The sequence below is a fragment of the Lepidochelys olivacea genome, assembly GCF_965140295.1.
Source record: "Lepidochelys olivacea isolate rLepOli2 genome assembly, chromosome: 8".
NCBI lineage: Eukaryota > Metazoa > Chordata > Testudines > Cheloniidae > Lepidochelys > Lepidochelys olivacea.
The window spans coordinates 78,261,757-78,281,193 of NC_140418.1; the positions used below are offsets into that span (position 1 = coordinate 78,261,757).

At 42.6% G+C, this 19,437-nt stretch overlaps 1 protein-coding gene across 1 annotated transcript in view; it reads right to left on the reverse strand.

The window, feature by feature from the left end:
• The window catches only part of LOC311525463 (calcium-activated chloride channel regulator 1-like), a gene marked incomplete at its 5' end in the record, with an annotated part of 41,304 nt that overhangs the window by 4,130 nt on the left and 17,737 nt on the right, over nucleotides 1-19,437 (reverse strand). The window contains 6 exons of the mRNA XM_084637641.1: nucleotides 4,561-4,848; nucleotides 6,955-7,191; nucleotides 8,962-9,126; nucleotides 10,825-11,095; nucleotides 12,599-12,829; nucleotides 18,447-18,553. Of these exons, the coding sequence (XP_084493767.1) occupies nucleotides 4,561-4,848; nucleotides 6,955-7,191; nucleotides 8,962-9,126; nucleotides 10,825-11,095; nucleotides 12,599-12,829; nucleotides 18,447-18,553 (1,299 nt within the window). The remainder of the gene's footprint in view (nucleotides 1-4,560; nucleotides 4,849-6,954; nucleotides 7,192-8,961; nucleotides 9,127-10,824; nucleotides 11,096-12,598; nucleotides 12,830-18,446; nucleotides 18,554-19,437) is intronic.

A 19,437-nucleotide genomic window follows, 5' to 3' on the forward strand; every position in this document is an offset into this window, starting at 1 on the left:
ACTGAGGTTCCCCTACTGCAAGCTGAAATCACAAAACAGCTAAACTTACTAAGAGCTGAAATCACTGAGTGTTGTGTTAAGTAGTAGGGGAGCCCAAAGATATATGGCGGAGCAGTTTGTGGGACAGCTGGCAGAGCAGAGCGGCTGGTGAAGTAGAGCAGTTTGTCGGATGCCTGGAGCAGGCCATGGGGGCAGCGGACAGAGCGGAGCCCCATGGAGAGGTGGGGTAATCAGCTTTGAACCACGTAAGGTGCCCCTTAACCGTCCCCCCCCATCTCCACACAGGTTGGGAGGTAGAACTCTGCAGATAAACTTTTGAACTCTGGGGCTGCCCTGACCAGGGACAGAGACTTTTGGGTCGTTGGACTTTTGGGACTTTGGGTGATTTTGGGTTGCTGGACTCAAGAACCAAAGGAAAACGACATGCCCCAATTTGCTTGGGGTGGGTTTTTTGCTCATGGGTTGTGTTATGAATCCTGTTGGTGGTGTTTCCCCAACATAATGCCACATTGTTTCTCTCTGTTATTAAAAGGCTTTTTGCTACATTCAGACTCTGTGCTTGCGAGAGGGGAAGTATTGCCTCTTGGAGGCGCCCAGTGGGGGTGATATATATTTGTCCCAGGTCACTGGGTGGGGGCTCGAGCCGGTTTTGCATTGTGTTATTGGAATGGAACCCCTAGATACTGAACCCGGCCTTTGTTGCTGCCAACTCTGACGAGCAGAAGGGTTACACATTAAAACCTTTACTCTTCCTGGGCGCCTCTCAGAAACTGTGCTTTGAAAATGATTCAACCTCTACACACTGCAGAAGCAAGAAGCTCAGTGTCATTTCTGAAACAACAGCTAGCCTCACTAAGGGGATGTATCAGTTCATAAATTGCCTTGTTCTATTCATTCCCTCTGAAGCATCTGGGGCCGGCCGCTGTTGGAAGACAGGATAGTGGGCTAGATGGACCATTGGTCTGACCCAGTATGGCCTTTCTTATGTTCTTAACAAGACCAGTATACAGTTGCAGACAAGCTAAGTTGTCCATGACCAATTCTATGTTAGCTGCTGCGAATGATTCAGATAAAGTGCAAAACTGGGTCCATAGCTGAGCATTAACAAAGTGAGGGCTGAGTTGTTAAGTTATAAATAGCACAACCCAAGAGCTCTGGTAGAAAGAGGAGGAGGAGAAAACTCAGTACTACTAGCCGCAATTATTTTGAAGAAATTGTTGCTGAGTTGAGATAGATCATGAAAAGTGCCAGGAAAGCTGGGAATCAAAATGCTATCTACTGTTTAGAAGAGAAGTAATTGGGGTATTTTCCTCTTTATTGATAATAGTATTAAGTAAGATGCTCTGGAAGACAAAAATGACTTGTTTACAGCATTCCATACAGGAGTGGCTGAATGTTCTGTGGTATTTCTGCCTACCTCTGTCTATAAGTCCTTTTGCATTAGCTAATCGTGAGAAATTCTAATTTCCTTTCTTTCACTGGCTGTTTCATTTCATTGCTAATATAACAGACCACAGAAATTCCCACAGCCATTTCCAAATATCAGTTTATATTTCAATTTTAAGATCAGTCACTGGCAGTGCAATAGTTAAGATTACTGACTACTAAAATTACTCTAATTGATCAGTAACTGATTAATAATGTGAAAAAAACCAAAGGTTTGAATCTCAGACCTGAATAGACTGTTCAGAAATATTTCCACTTCCTGATGAAATTCCACTGAATGCATCAATTAGGCCATTGGAATCAATGGTATCTGTGGCATAAAACTTTATGCCTCCTGAAATGTGATGGTTAAAATAATCAGAATAGTCATTTACTGTAAAACAGTAGGCCTTTGTTATGTGCGTTATGGTAGTTGGCTGTTGCTATAAGCACAGTGTTCATTTGATAAATTAAATCTTGTTCCTTTATTATCCTTTATTCATGGGGCAGTGCAGGGAGGAACCACTGGGTGGTGGGGAATCAACTAATACAAACACCTAAAACAGTTCCTGCAAAAAGCTAGTCTAACCTGGGAAATGATCCCATCTGTTCACATTTTAACTCCACCTAGCTTGGTCACATCTAGCACTTCATCCAGCACACTGTGCTGACTCACTTAAAGTCTGTTCTTGGTAAGTCTGGACTTTGAGCCATGCACTACTTGTAAAGTGTAATTCCGTTTTGAAAGACGCCTCTGTAAAAATAACATTGTAGCATTCCATGATTATTGCTTCTCAATGACTCAGATCAAACCTGCTTAGTTTACCAGTATAACATTTGGGCCTCTTTCATATGTGCTGAGCACCCATAACTCCAATGGGAATTTCTGGTGCTCAGTGTCCTTGGAAATCTGGCATTTGTTTCAAACAGGTGAGCCCTGCCCGCTGAGGCTGGGCTCTGAAAGACCATCTGGGTTCTTTCTGGCTCACACATCAATCACTAGCACTGAAGATTCTGTGAAAAGCTTGTTCTCCCACAGCCATGTTGGCTGTACAGTGCTAACAAGAGTAAAAAGCAGTACAATCTTATTTAAGTCCCTGAAGCAAGCAGATGTGATTCTGAATACATAAAAGGAGCATCTCTGACTAAAAAGGTGTAATTTATACATAGTCACTATTTTGAGTAAACTTACACTGTAAATCAACACATGGAATTCCCACTGGTAGGTGCCCTGTACTGCAGCATCACCCGGCTTTCCTTAAAATGGCTGAAGTTAAAAGTAACAGTGCAGCTTCCACTGAAAGCAGAGCTGACTGACTCTCCTGATCACTAGTGTAGTGACATTGGTTACAGACTCCTCAGCGAGAGCCCTCCAGCTGTGATGATTTGTGAGGGGGTAATTATTTCACTATTAAGTTTACACACCACTGCCAAGTAAACACCAGAAATACAATGTTAATCATTTCAACACTGAGCTTATCTTTTTGTTTGGAAAAAAATCCTGCAGTAATATCTTTATCAAACCTTGCTACGCCACTAATGATAACCTATAAGTAATGTAGATTAGACAACTAGTAGTGTACTAGACAACCTGGACCCAACCTTCTCGGGCCCACTATAGTGGGAAGTCTGGAACACTAATTGGAATAGGTGTGGTATGTCCCTATAAGGGAAGGTGCAGGGCACTGTACCACACAAGGGGCAGTGGGACAGATGGATCATCGACACCTTCCACCTTGATGCCTGGCCCTATCAGGAAGTGTCACCATATGTCCTATGCTTTTCCAGGGATACCTGGGCAGGAGGATTCCCAAAAGAAAAAGAAAGGGGTGGAGTGTTATTTTACAAGAACAATAATGATCAGCGAATTATGAGTTTTCAAATGATACCTCACAAGGCACAGTTTGTATAAGATTTATCATAGTTTTGTAAAAGTGGTGAACATAAGGGTACACGGTGTGTCACATGGACAATTATGGAATAATTTACCAAATGGAAAAGGTCCTCCCTAGACCCTGTTAGTGATGAGCTGATGACCTGAAGCATGAGGGTTTATGTCCCTTATAAAATAATTTCACCCCATCTAATGTAACTATAGATATTTTCATTATGCATAGAATGGATGATCCTTTCCCATTTCTGGAATGTCATATCACACAGCATGATGTTGCAAGTTGGGCTTGCAGGATATGGAAAAGGTGAGTGAAAAACCATCTGCTGAATAGCTTTTCCTCCTTGATGCCGCATGCAGTTGCTTCTATCATATGCTGTGATAGGTGGCATTCCTGCTAATTTGGCATGTATTGTCTTCTCTTCTACTATTTTGCTTTTGTTCTTTCGTTAATAGTTTAGAGTTGGAAGGTTGCATGTGTGATTGGTGATTATATCAGGAAGAAAGTGTTTTCCATATGCTCATTTGTGGATACTGTATGGCCCTGATCCTGATAATATTTAAATACCTGCATAACTCTACTCCCATGAGTAGAGTTGTGCATGTACTTAAGTATTTGCAGGCTCAGGGCCAACAGAGGTATGTATTTTTATTTCCTACTCACTGTATGTAACTGAAAGGATGTGAAAGGTATGTATCTATCACATTTTTTATAAAATCTCATGTTCCTGATAGCTAAGCAACTGGAAAAAAAATAGAAAGACACAGTTTTTGCTACTTTTTAAAAATAAAGCACAGAATACCTAAAATTGCAAAAATCTTGCAAGATTAGAATTAAATTATAATCTAGATTGTCATTTATACTCGTGTCTTACTCTACTGAGTACATGCTTTTAAAATCAGTATTTTGTCTATATACATGTACTGTAACATAGCATAAACTCATTGAAAGCAGAAGAGAAATACACATAAATGCACATCTATTTTAAAGTCAATTCACTTAATTTTCAAATGTATTAACAAATTATTTAAGTCTTCCCTTATGTATTTTAAAAATCACAAACAGAACAAATTAGGATAGATTCCTACTGAGCTTTCATCTTACAATTAGTTCTATTACATTCTGCTCTCAGGGCCTCACCTTCTATTTTTCTTGTGCAAAATGCAAACAGCTGTACTTACAGCTATTAATACAGCTGCTACACACCCAGCTACTATTAACACTATGGTTAAAACATTAATACCTTTATCACCAGGAACACTAGAAGACGAGGATTCCTTTGGAGGAAGAAACAGAGCTGCTTGTGCTATATTAGACACCTCTGAGGTCAGGGAAGCATTATCAATGGCACGTATTGCAAAATATATTATGGTGCCATTTTCTATTGTGAAATTTTCTGGTTTAAACTGAAATGATTCTTTGGTGCCTGCAGGGTTAGGTACCAGACTAGAGGTATTCACGGAAGTAGCATTCTCAAAGGTGTTTCTTAGGTCCAGAAGACTTTCACTCATTTTTATTATGTATCTTTCAGCTGGAAAAAGAAACATATTCAGGTAAGAATGTGTTAGTATGTGTATTACCCTATCTGTAAATGCAAGGATAGCACAGGATTTGTAGAACAATTTTGTATTTTTATTAACTACTCCTTGGGGGAATTCTGCACCAAAAAATTAAAAATTCTGCACTCAATATTTGAAAAGTCTGCAAAATTCTGCATATTTTATTTGTCAAAATAACACAATATAATCATGCCAGTTTCAGTTATTTTGGTAATTTATTTTAAAATGTCTGTCAGCAAGTATGTCTGTAACAATACAGACCAAAAAAGAAAGATTCTGGTAATTTTTTTTTGACAAATAGATTCCTTACTCAACATATTAATACAGAACTTTGTGTAATTCATTTAAATTACAATACAGAACTGTATTTCCTGCACCTGGCAGAAGCAGTGTAAAGGCTTGGGGGAGTCAGGGGCACCAGAGGAGCTGAGGGAAAAGGAAGACGCCTAGGAGTGAACATGGAGGGAGTTGAGTGGGAGAAGTTTTTTTTGGGGGGGTGGGGTCGGGGGGAGTAGGATTGCTAGAAAGTTGGAAAGCCTCCTCCATACAGTCCCTGGCTGAACCCTAGCCTCTCCCATTCAGTCAGGCTCATCTACCCCGTTTCCGCACCCCCTCGCCCCATCCCCATGGGTCTCTGCAGCCCCCTTTCCCCCTCTGCAGTCCCAACACTATCACCCCACTAGCTCCTGAGCCCATGCCCAGCTCTGTCCCCCCCACTAGCCATTCTGAACCCGTCTCTGACCCCCCACGCCCCAGCAGCCCTGTATGCCCCACTCTGTCCTAACCTGGCTCCATGGGCAGGGTGCTGTGATGAACTTCTACACCTGGGGGAATTCTGCAGCACTGGGCATAGAATTTTGTGTTTTCCTTCATAAAATACATTTTGGCTAAGAAGTGCTGCATTTCTTCCTTGTGTCCACTAGAGGCTGCTGTGGTGCCAGAACAGCCAGCATAAATGCAGCAGGCCGTTTTGGTGCCACAGTGGCCTCTAGTGGGCATGACGTGGAACTGCAGCACTTCTTAGGCAAAATGACAGGTTTCAGAGTAGCAGCCGTGTTAGTCTGTATCCGCAAAAAGAACAGGAGTACTTGTGGCACCTTAGAGACTAAGAGACTAAGCTTATGCTCTAATAAATTTGTTAGTCTCTAAGGTGCCACAAGTACTCCTGTTCTTCTTAGGCAAAATGTTTTTTATGTGGGAAAATTCAAAAGTATGTGAGACAGAGGAATTCCATGCGTTTGCAGATGCACAGAATTCTCCCAGGAGTAATCCTTCTAACTGAGGTTATTCTTCCATTGCTGGCTACTCTAGCTATAAGGCTGTTTTGAGCCAGATGAGTAGTGCAAAGTAGCCACATATCAGAACCTAGGCCAGTGCTTTGGGGGTTTAATGGAGTTTTTGGTTTGTTCCCTGATGAGCTGGTTGCCAAAAGCTGTAGGCATATGTAAAAATGTTAATCTGAAGCTGCTCTCTGTGTGACTGCAGGTTGTCTATCTTAACCTCTCTGTGGCTTGTGCTGATGTGCACATTGTAACATAACAGAATCACGGGACCTGGTTACAACATACTTAAAATGTGTATTATAGAGGAGACCTAGCTGTGTGCCATAAATGGACTAAAGCCTTGGACTGTCCATGGTGTAACTGGGTCCCCTGATTTATGTATAGTGCAGTGTAGACAGGGGCGAAGCCTTGGAAGAGTCACTGGTGAGTGTGTTTTTTATTTAATTTGTTTGCCTTTTTAAGCTAGCATTGGCTGGTTCGTATAAAAGTTTTGCATTTCTGCTGTAAATGTCTCAGAGTTAGGGAATATTACATGTTTCTCAAATAGTTTTTGAAGGACTAAGGGGGACTAACATGAAAAGCATATTGATCAGGTAATTTATTGGTTACCCTGAGGCCTGATCTACACTAGGAAATCTAGAGAGAAAATCTAGTGGAGGCCAGGCCATAGTGATGGTGAAATTTTGCAGATGGCAAAGACGTAACTTTTGTCCTCTGCTTGGCGTAGTATGTAATTTCAGATAACTGATAAAAATGGATCACTTCCAGATGACTAAAACAAAACTTCCAATTTACCTTGTCCCACATCAAAGTCATTCCCGGGAGCTGTCCAAGACAAGTGAATTTTATTTTCTTCATACTGAGCCTCCAGGTCAATAATTTTACAGGGTGGGAACACATCTGTAGTTCCTCTTGAAGGAACTTTCTCCACTACAAAAGAACCTCCTGATGCAACTCTGTTGAAACTTCCTAGCTTCGCTTGAATTTCATCATCACTAACTTCAGGCCTCGGGGCATTCATTTTGATTTCACCTGCCCCAAAAGAAAAAAATTGCTAATGTTATTTGAACATTACAAAACTCTAAATCATAACACACTTTCTTTTTATTTAGCATTCCTTCTCTTATTCTTAATCTCATTTTTAATCTACTTTTTTCTTTGTCTTATGCAAACATAGTGCAAATATTAGTGCAGCTCAGACAGAAAACAAAGTGAACTTCAGGAACCTGCATCCTTGCACAAAACTAAGGCAGACCCCAAAAACAAAACAGATTTCAAGGGCAGTTGAAAGTAGCAACAGTGCCTATTATCAGGTAGGGTGTTTAAGGTATTGAGCTGGTGTCAGTGGGAAGTGGTTGTGATAAGGTAGCTTCCACCCATCTCTTCCGAGGCATTGCTGCAGAATTACAACCTTGTAGGCATTTCCTTACTTTTCTGGGTCTAAGTTGGACACATTTTTATGCAGACTTTTTAAATTCTGTATATTCTAAGTTTCTAGAAATACAGAAAATTCTGTCTGTGTGTGCGTATGCAAGAAAGAGAGAGAGAGAGAAAAAGAGGATATGAAATGCAAAAACTAATATTAATCCACCATTAAGGTTGAGAAGTCAGGCACTCAAAAGTCAAGAAATTCCAAAACCGAAGTTTTCTATTACCACATTTTTTACGGTCATGTTGCACAATTTGTCTGGGTCTTTTTGGTACTGGCAAAATAACATGAAGGTTTATATTTAAAAAGGAAAACTGGAATAGGAAATCCTACTTTGTGCAAGGTAGCCAAGTGAACACTGAGGTACAAATCTTAACTGTTGGAACTTCCTGAGGTTTTTGGGTGCCTTACAGCTCAGCCTTCGAGAGTGGTCCTTACACAGTAGAGCTGCCACTCTGTGTACCCAGAATCAGATTAAATGACAAAAAATCAGTTTCTATTTTCCCCCAAACCAAGTTCCATTTGCATGGCCAACTGTTCAACTATTCTCTTCAAACTATGTCCCCAGTTACACCTGCACAATCCCACTGATGGCCATAGTGTTGTATAGATGTAAGTGAGCATGGCATTTGGCCTTCAGATTATGGAGACAATGCACAAACCAGAAAGAACACAACTTGATATTGACAGACTCACAACTAGGCTGAGTCTGCAGGGCTGGGAGTTAGAACAGCCGTGTTGCCAACCTCTAACTAGCACAAATTTGTTCTGGAGTGATTGAGACAAAAGTGTAGAATTCGACAATACTAATTTTACAAAGACACTTCAGAATAAAGCTATATATTTAATGATGAATTAATTGTATTTTTTTCACTTAATTTCCCTGGGGATTTTAGGTCAAAACAGAAATGCAAAAATAAGGGAAAGAGGAAAAAATATACTAAGTCACACCACACTTGTAACAGACTCACTGTTAAAGTATCATTAACTGAGGCTTCATTGATTGATAAGGCTTAAGCAGTACAATCTTAATAGCAGCATTCATACCTTTGGTTTCTAGAACTGAGAAACTTTAGCACACAGATGCCTAATGGAAAGAGTCCTGAACAATGTGTCCAGAAAACCCAACAGAAGAACAGAAAACATGTGGATGCATTAAACTGATAACTTTAAACTTTCATAACTTTGAAACTGAAAGATGCATATAATAAACGTTATAGTTAAAGCATTTTTGTGTAGCTAAATTATCTCCCGTTCACCTTTATTTTACACACACACACACACAAACACACACACACTATCTCCCGTTCACCTTTATTTTACACACACACACACACACACAGAGTGTTTTCTACTTCATGAATGTTCCTTACCGTTTTCTATATAGCCTGGTATATACAAGGCTCGACTCTGCCTGCGGCCAAGTCTGACAGTCTTATCTTTCCCTTGGACACGCACTTTTAAGTTGTATCTACCATTTCCCTTGAAAGATGTAAAGTACTTTGAATAAATTCCATCATTCTTGGTAATATCAGCACCTTGACATACAAATATATCCAAACAAAGTACCTTTTGTTAAGCAAGGACATTTGTTGCTGTCGAGCCTACTCTTGCTTCTATTGAAGAGTTTTGATATGGACCTAGGTGAAAACAGGATCGGTCCCATTGTGATGACATAAGCTCATTAAATATTTAACTGGAGATAACAATGTAGCATTAAAACATGTAGCTGTGTATTTACTGTTATTTTCAATAATAGCCACTAGTGTACTAGTTCTAAACGACTTAGTAATTCTCTGTAGTTCTCTGGTTTGTGGAGCCCTTCGTGGTGATGTGCAGACTAAAACTCTTTGAGATTGCAGCAATGGTGGAATGTAGGGTTGTGGGGAGGAGAGAGCCTGCAGCCTGTACTACGTGGTTCAGAGAATGGAGAAGTTGGAGATTGATCACATCTCCTCTGTAGGCACAGTAGCATTTGAAAAGGAGAATAATAATCTATGTAACTCATCCTTTTGAAGGAGAAGTTTTTAACATAGCTCTACTGCCTATATAGCATGTGACAAGCTATAGAAACAGACTCTCACTCTCCTGTTCTGCCTCCTGCATCCCCTCTGGAGGGCACACAAGTAAGTAAAATATACCTAAGTTCAAACAGTGAGTATGGCTGAATCAGGCCCACAAGACCCCCTTCTGTCCCTGTGCTGGCTATTTGCATCAGGGGTAACAGCACAGGAAAGGAAGAAAGCTCTGCACAGCCACTACACACCCTCCTTCTTGGCGCAGTTTCTCTCTCCTCCTTCCCAACACACCCAACAGTGTAGCTGTGCCAGCATGTCAGGGCACACATGCTGCACCACTTTAGACCCAGTGCAGTTTACTCCCATCTTGACCAGAGTCACAGTCTCCTCTCACTTGCTGCCCCTTAGTCTGTGCTCATGGCATAGCTGTGTCTGAACCCTTAATGGTAAGCTTGGAAGTAGCATCCAGAGGCAGATTCTAAAACACATACCGCAAAATGGGGATTGTAGAAATTTTTCTAGACAAAATGTAAGGAAACTGTGGTGAAGATGAGAAACCACCCAGCAGCATGGAAGGGGTTAAAGAGAGCCTTTCGGCCCAGCTCGCCCTGCCCTGTTATACCTGCAGCCAATGTCAGGTCTGAAAGGGAGAGAAAAGGAGGGAGCCTGGCTCTGTTCGGAGCTGACTAGTGAAGAAACAGGAACTCGCTGCCTCCTTACCTGAGGGAAGGGTCACTAGGCTGCCAGCTGAGGCAGCCACCAGGAGCCAAGTACTGTCTTCCTGGCCAAGGGAGCTGGAGAAAGAGGCCTAGGAGCACGGGGCCTAAGAGGAACCCAGGGGAACAAAGCTCAGACACCTGGTGGGGGTCCTGACCCCACTAAACTTATGTCTGCCCTGCCTAGAATGATCTGGGACTGCAGATCAGGGACTGCAGCAGGATGCTGCCCAAGGTCCACAGGAGGGTGCTACTAGAGACAAGCCACCACAGGAACTTGGACTAAAGGGGCCATGCCCCAAACTGAAGGAGAAGGAAGTAGCCCAGGGCTGTGGACATAGACTTTGTGCTGGGATGTCCCCTACTCAGGGATTGACTTACAGAGGGCCGTGCCTTAAAGACTGAGGCACCTCAACCACAGAAGCAGGGGGCAGGAAGTCAAGTATTCCAACCAGCACTCCAACCTCCAAACCCCTGGAACAGAAACCTGTAATAAGATTACCTGAACCATCATCAAGGAGTTTGAGATCCATTGCAGATCCAGTCTGTGGTTCAACAGTGGCCATCACGGTTGCACCAAGAACAGGCAAAAATCCTTGACTAACTTCTGCATAAATCACCATTGGATGAGGGAAGTTGTTTGTATCCTTATTCATGTGGGCTTTCACAGTCACTGGAGGCACAGCCAAAGATGCTGCTCGAGACGTTACTATCATTGATATGACTTGAGAATCTGTGTGGTTATTTTGAATCCAGTAATACCAATCTCCCACCTGCAAATCAAATATATGAAGTATAAAAATATAAGACTTCATTAGTCTAAGGGCAGCTTTGTGTTTCCCTTAGCTAATTATTATCTTAGTTCAGGGGAGAGGCACAAAGGCCAGTTAGGGTATTACTACAGGACCACACTTAAGGTGATTTGGGTACCTTACTCATGATTCTTCGTGGTCTCAAATGTTTGGTTTCTTTTAAATTTAACCTATATCTGAATTTTCTCAGTTTTAGCGGTGGATGTTTGAGAATGATCACATTCTTGGAAGGATTTGAATCCTTATGTTGTTGATATGCACACTCTACTCCTGGGGGAATTCTGTGCCAAAAAAATAAAAATTCTGCACCCAATATTTGAAAATTCTGCAAAATTCTGAATATTTTTTTCAAAATAACACAATAGAATCATGCCAGTTTCAATTATTTTGGTAATTTATTTTAAAATATCTGTCAGCAAGTATGCCTGTAACAATACAGACCAAAAAAGAAAGATTCTGGTAATTTTTTTTTTTTTACAAATGGATTCCTTACTAGGCATATTAATACAGAACTTTGTGTAATTCATTTAAATTACAGTACAGAACTGTATTTCCTGCACCTGTCAGAAGCAGTGCAAAGGCTTATGGCAGGGGCAACGGAGGAGCTAGCCTAGGAGTGAACGTGGAAGGAGTTGGGTCAGAGAAGTTTTTTCTGGGTGGGGGCGGGGGGAGGAATTGCTAGGTAATTGGGAAGCCTCCCCCATGCAGACCCTGGCTGACCCCAAGCCTTTCCCATTCAGTCAGGCTCATCTGCCCCTGTTCCCACACCCCCCCACCCAATGGGTCTCTGCAGCCCCCTTCCCGCATCCTCAGGCTCAATGCTGTCACCCACTAGCTTGTGAGCCCATGCCCCAGTCTGTCCCCTCTCCCACTAGCCATTCTGATCCCCTGTCTGTGACCCCCAGCAGCCCTATATGCCCCACTCTGTCCTAACCTGGCTCCATGGGCAGGGTGCTGGGATGAACTTCTACTCCTGCGGGAATTCTGCAGCATTGGGCATAGAATTTTGTATTTTCCTACATAAAATACATTTTGCCTAAGAAGTGCTGCCGTTCTTCCTTATGCCCACCAGAGGCCGCTGGTGGGAAAGAGGCAGAACTGCAGCTCATCTTAGGCAAAACGTTTTTTATGCAGAAAATTTCAGAAAATACAAAATTATGCAAGACAGAGGAATTCCGTGCATCCGCAGATACACAGAATCCCCCCAGGAATAACCTTAACTTCACCTGAATTCAGTGTTTTGTTTGGGAATCTTGTATACTTGGGATGCGTATAGTGCATAATAATAAATTTGGAGGAGCACAAATGACAGTTTCGTTACCCAACTTCCATTGCAAGTCAATGAAGTTGCCCCAATGATAATGGGTCCATTATGGAGTTGTGTTTAACTTCTAAAAAGAGAAGGTGCATTTTAATCTATGAAAATGTTAACATGTTTGGATAATAAAAGAGTTTAGTCTTTACCTCTGCAGTGCCTGCTATATTCAGTCGAGCTGTTCGGAGGTTTAGAACACTAACTGTGAAGTCTGACATTCTATATTCTTTTCCTTTCGGATCCCTCAGTAAAATGTCTAGTGGAGATGTGATTCCATCCCATGTAACTACAAAGAAGGTGTCATTTCCCACAGTGCTATCTACAGTCACTGTACCATTCATCCACTGCTTAACTGCGACACTCCGAGCTGTACTTTCAAGCTGTTAGACAAACAAAATATGTTTTACGGCAAGTTAGCAGATAAACACTTAAAATACCAGTAATTTCAGAGTGATTCATTTTCCTCTTAAAGGGAAGAACAAATCAATATTTTGTCTATTCAGAGGGCACCTCGACTGGCTGGTGGACAACTGACCCACTACTGGAAGAGGGGATAGAGGAGCATTAATGCTGTCACAGGCCTGTTGGCACCCCCCTGAGCAGGTCTCTGCTGTTCTGTGCAGAGCTGAGGGTTGTGCAAAGGAGACAGAAGCCTCCTGCCACTGTGCCTCCACACATGGGGAACTAGCAGGAGAGTGAGGGCCACGTGGATTAGCCATTGAAGGGAGTGGAATGATGAAGCCCTGAGCACATTTTTTAATGCCCATTTGCAGAGTACAATTGCTTAAGAATGTGAAAATATAGTAACCAAGCGTCTCCTTCCACTTCTATGTGTGGTCTATCCACCTCGCTATGAAATCACTTCTGTGCAGGAGATCAGTGCTACATTTCCTCTGCAGCTTGTCCGCCTGCTTCCAGAAAGACCGCACAATGAAAGAGCGATACAACCACAGGTAGAGACAACAGAAAAGCAATGAGAGAGACAGACAGAAATAATAAAACACAGCAAGGAGAGAAACAAGATTTCCTTTACCAACACTGATGTTGCACAGTGATTATGTGGGCCAGTAGAATTAACAGATGAGCTACCAATAGGAGTTTTATAGTGGCCCCCTGGAGTACCAGGCTGCAAGTAGATTTGCTCTCTCCTGTTTTATGAATTACAAAAACTACAATTAGAAAAGTACCTTTTAATAAAATATTTTTCTGTTTAGGATAAAAAATGGGAAACTAGATACTGGAACGCAATTGCAAAGGTCACTTGGACAGACATTTGAGAGTCAGGTGCTAAGATGATACTATAGGGATGAGATTTGTATAAATGCTTAGGAAGTGTGGTAAAATCCCAGAAAATAAAGAAACATTTTGCTTTCTTTCTCTTGAATAGATGTGATAGTGGAGCTACAAAACAGAAAATCTAATAATAATGGGGATTTCAACTATCTCCATATGGACTGGAAACATGTCACCTCAGGATGGGATACAGATATAATTTCTAGACACTAATTTTTGGAGCACCTAGTCCAGGAACCCAGAAAAGGAGATTCATTTCTTAATTTAGTCCTAACTGGCACACAGGATCTGGTCCAAGAGGTGAATACAGGTGAACCGCATAGTAATAGCACTAATAATGTAATTAAATTTAATATCCTAGTAGGGGGAAAGTACCAAAGAAATCCATCACAGCATCATTTAACTTCAAAAAGGGGAACTACAAAAAATGAGGAGGCTAGTTAAACGTAAATTAAAAGGAACAGTCACAAGAGTGAAATGCCTTCAAACCGCATGGAAACTTTTAAAAAACACATAACAGAGGCTCAAACTATCTGTATACCCCCCAATAAGAAAACAAAACAGGAAGAGGACCAAAACAATGCCACCATCATTAAACAGTAAAGCAGAGTAAATAGATGTGGTTAGAGTCAAAAAGACAAGTTTTAAAAACTGGAAGTCAAATCCCACTAAGGAAAATAGAAAGGAACAAACTCTGGCAACTCAAGTATAAAAGTTTAATTAGGCCACAAAAGAATTTAAAGAACAACTAGCAAAAGAGACAAAGGATCCACTGGATGATCAAGGTGCTAAAGGAGCACTCAAGGATGACAAGGCTGTTGTGGTGATGCTAAATGAATTCTTAGCATTGGTCTTCACTCACTGCAGTGGATGTGAGGGAGATTCCCACACCTGACCAACGCTTTTTAAGTGACAAATTTGAGGAACTGTCCCATATTGAGATGCCAGTGGAGGTTTTGGAACAAATAGATAAATTAAACAGTAATAACTCACCAGGACTAGATGGTATTCACCCAAGAATTCTGAAGTAACTCATACATAAAATTGCAGGACTACTAAGGGCATGTCTACACTTACCTCTGGAGAGATCGATCCAGCGGGGGTCGATTTATCGCATCTAGTGAAGACGCGATAAATCGACTGCCGAGCACTCTCCCGTCGACTCCAGTACTCCACTGGAGCAAGAAGCGTAGGCAGAGTCAACGGGGGAGCATCAGCAGTTGACCTACCGCAGTGAAGACACCGTGGTAAGTAGATCTAAGTACGCCAACTTCAGCTACGTTATGCACGTAGCTGAAGTTGTGTAACTTAGCTCAATCCCTCCCCACTCCCACCCCAAGTATAGACCAGGCCTAACTGTGGTATGTAACTTATTGCTTAAATCAGTCTCTGTATCAGATGACTGGAGGTTGGCTAATGTAAAGCCAATCTTTTTAAAAAGGCTCCAGAGGTGATCCTGGCCAGTAAGCCTAACTTCAGTACCAGGGAAACTGATTGAAACAATAATAAAGAACAGAATTATCAGACATACGGATTAACATGATATGTTGAGGAAGAGTCAAAATGGTTTTTGGAAAGAGAAATCCATGCCTCACACATCTATTAGAATTCTTTGAGGGTGTCAGTAAGCATGTGGATAAGAGTGATCCAGTGGATATAGTTGTGATGAAGCAGAGAAACTGCCTGCTATCATGGAAGGGGTTAAAGAGATCATTTTGGGCCCAGCTAGCCTCACCCAATTATACTGACAGACACTACCAGGCCTGGAGGAAAGATAAAAGGAGGGAGCCTGGCTCTGTTCCGGCTGACTGGTGAAGAGGCAGGATCTAGCTGTCTCCCTACCTGAGGGGAAGGATCACCAGTCTGCAAGCCAGGGCAGCCACTACAAAACAAGCACGGTCTCCCTGGCCAAAGGAGACTGTGGAAGAGGCTTAGGAACACCCGGCCTACAAAATAACAGGTACCTTGTGGGAGTCTGATCCCACCAAACTTATGGTTGCCCTGCCTGGAGGGACCAGGGCTGCAACAGGATGCTGCCCAGGGACCATAAAAGGGCACTAACAGAGACAAGACACCACAGGAACTTGGACTATAGGGGTCACATCCCAAACTGAAGGGGAAGCGGTAGGAAGTAGCCCAGGGCAGTGGATGTAGACTCCTTGCTGGGAAATCCCCTTCTCAGGGGTTGACATACACAGGGCCCTGAACTGGGATCCCATGGAGTGGGAGAGCTTGGGTCTCCCTACCCCTCCCTCCCTGTTTTAAAGACTGAGGCACCTCAACCAAGCAGGGACCAGAAGTCAAGCACTTCAACCACTAGGCTGCTTGGCCCTCCAAGCCCCCTGTTACAATAGTGTACATGGACTTTTAGAAAGCCTTTGACAATAATGGTTCTGAAACACTTTTTATAGTAGGGGTGCTGAAAGCCAGAAAACTGTAAAGCAGTGCCCCTCAAACTTTTTACCTCATCCCTTACCCCACCTGGCACCCCGCCCTCCTCAATCCTAGAGCTGGGGCCGGGAGCAGGGCCGTGGCTCTGGGAGGGAGGGACTTGCACAGGGTAAGGGGGCCAAGGATGGGGCCACAGCTGGGGGCAGGTGTGGAGCTCCAGGTGTGGAGCCGGCAGCTGGGACCCTGGGTGCAGGTCTGGGAGCTGAGCCCCATGTAAAACATGTGGGTGCTGTAGCACCCCCCACACCCTTAATTCCTGTGCCTATGTTTGACAAGGTTCCTCACCAAAGGCTCTTAAGCAAAGTAAACAGTCAAGAGATAAGAGGGAAGCTCAGCTGCACAGGATCAGGAGGGGCCTGTACAAAGCCCAGTAGCTGAGAGCAATGGGGGGGAAGGGGCTGCAGAGAAGTAGTCTGCAGTCACTCCCTGGGTGAAGGGAGGTGTGTTTGGGACTATAGAGTGTAATCTGCAGTTACTCCCTGGGAGGAGGGAGCTTGAGCTGGCAAACCCAGAGAACAGGAGGTGGAGCCTGAAAGGTAAGAAAGGCTCAGGGGAAAAGCAACAAGGTATAGGATAGAGCAGACCTCGGCTGCTGACCAGAGGGTCCCTGAGTTGGAACCAGGAGTAGTGGATGGGACTGAGGAATCCCTACCAGCCACTGGGGAAGTGACACAGACCCAGCAGTGGATAGCAGAGTGCCTGGGACAGTTTGCCCTGAAAGACTTTGATACCCTGGAAAAGGAGCATAGTGACCTGGCTGGAGGGCCAACTCACAAAGAGGAATCTGCAGCTCCTGGAGCGAGAGGGGCCTCAGGGTGAGAGAGGATGATGGGTGGAGAGATGGCCAGAGGAGGGCACAGCACCTGGAAGGAGCTAATCCCCAGAATGGCCAGGAGGAGGTGTACCTTGTGGTAAGAGGACCCATCACAGTGTGTAGTAAGTGCATAAGGAAGTGTTAGTTACCCCTTCAGATAACACAAGAACCAGGTGCCACCAAATGAAATTAATATTCAGCAGGTTTAAAACAAACCTAAGGAAGTACTTCTTCACAAAACATACAGTCAGCCTGTGAAACCTGTTGCCAGGGAATGTGGTGAAGGCCAAAATTATAAGTAGGTGCCAAAAAGAATTAGGGTTCAGAGTAACAGCTGTGTTAGTCTGTATTCGCAAAAAGAAAAGGAGTACTTGTGGCACCTTAGAGACTGACCAATTTATTTGAGCATAAGCTTTCATGAGCTACAGCTCACTTCATCAGATGAATAAATTGGTTAGGCTCTAAGGTGCCACAAGTACTCCTTTTCTTTTTGCAAAAAGAATTAGATAAATTCATGGAGGATAGGTCCATCAATGGCTACTTGCCAAGATGGGTAGGGTTGCAACTCCATGCTGAGGGTATCACTGATCCTCTGACTGCCAGAAGCTGGGCCTGGACAACAGGGGATGGATCAGTTCATAAACTGCCCTGTTCTATTCATTCCCTCTGAAGCATCTGGGGCCAGCCGCTGTTGGAAGACAGGATAATGGGCTAGATGGACCATTGGTCTGACCCAGTATGGCCGTTCTTATGTTCTTAACAAGACCAGTATACAGTTGCAGACAAGCTAAGTTGTCCATGACCAATTCTATGTTAGCTGCTGCGAATGATTCAGATAAAGTGCAAAACTGGGTCCATAGCTGAGCATTAACAAAGTGAGGGCTGAGTTGTTAAGTTATAAATAGCACAACCCAAGAGCTCTGGTAGAAAGAGGAGGAGGAGAAAACTCAGTACTACTAGCCGCAATTATTTTGAAGAAATTGTTGCTGAGTTGAGATAGATCATGAAAAGTGCCAGGAAAGCTGGGAATCAAAATGCTATCTACTGTTTAGAAGAGAAGTAATTGGGGTATTTTCCTCTTTATTGATAATAGTATTAAGTAAGATGCTCTGGAAGACAAAAATGACTTGTTTACAGCATTCCATACAGGAGTGGCTGAATGTTCTGTGGTATTTCTGCCTACCTCTGTCTATAAGTCCTTTTGCATTAGCTAATCGTGAGAAATTCTAATTTCCTTTCTTTCACTGGCTGTTTCATTTCATTGCTAATATAACAGACCACAGAAATTCCCACAGCCATTTCCAAATATCAGTTTATACTTCAATTTTAAGATCAGTCACTGGCAGTGCAATAGTTAAGATTACTGACTACTAAAATTACTCTAATTGATCAGTAACTAATTAATAATGTGAAAAAAAACAAAGGTTTGAATCTCAGACCTGAATAGACTGTTCAGAAATATTTCCACTTCCTGATGAAATTCCACTGAATGCATCAATTAGGCCATTGGAATCAACGGTATCTGTGGCATAAAACTTTAAACCTCCTGAAATATGATGGTTAAAATAATCAGAATAGTCATTTACTGTAAAACAGTAGGTCTTTGTTATGTGCGTTATGGTAGTTGGCTGTTGCTATAAGCACAGTGTTCATTTGATAAATTAAATCTTGTTCCTTTATTATCCTCTATTCATGGGGCAATGCAGGGAGGAACCACTGGGTGGTGGGGAATCAATTAATACAAATGCAATCAATTAATACAATTAATACCACCTAAAACAGTTCCTGCAAAAAGCTAGTTTGACCTGGGAAATGATCCCATCTGTTCACATTTTAACTCCACCTAGCTTGGTCACATCTAGCACTTCATCCAGCACACTGTGCTGACTCACTTAAAGTCTGTTCTTGGTAAGTCTGGACTTTGAGCCATGCACTACTTGTAAAGTGTAATTCCGTTTTGAAAGACGCCTCTGTAAAAATAACATTGTAGCATTCCATGATTATTGCTTCTCAATGACTCAGATCAAACCTGCTTAGTTTACCAGTATAACATTTGGGCCTCTTTCATATGTGCTGAGCACCCATAACTCCAATGGGAATTTCTGGTGCTCAGTGTCCTTGGAAATCTGGCATTTGTTTCAAACAGGTGAGCCCTGCCCGCTGAGACTGGGCTCTGAAAGACCATCTGGGTTCTTTCTGGATCACACATCAATCACTAGCACTGAAGATTCTGTGAAAAGCTTGTTCTCTCACAGCCATGTTGGCTGTACAGTGCTAACAAGAGTAAAAAGCAGTACAATCTTATTTAAGTCCCTGAAGCAAGCAGATGTGATTCTGAATACACAAAAGGAGCATCTCTGACTAAGAAGATGCAATTTATACATAGTCACTATTTTGAGTAAACTTACACTGTAAATTAACACATGGAAT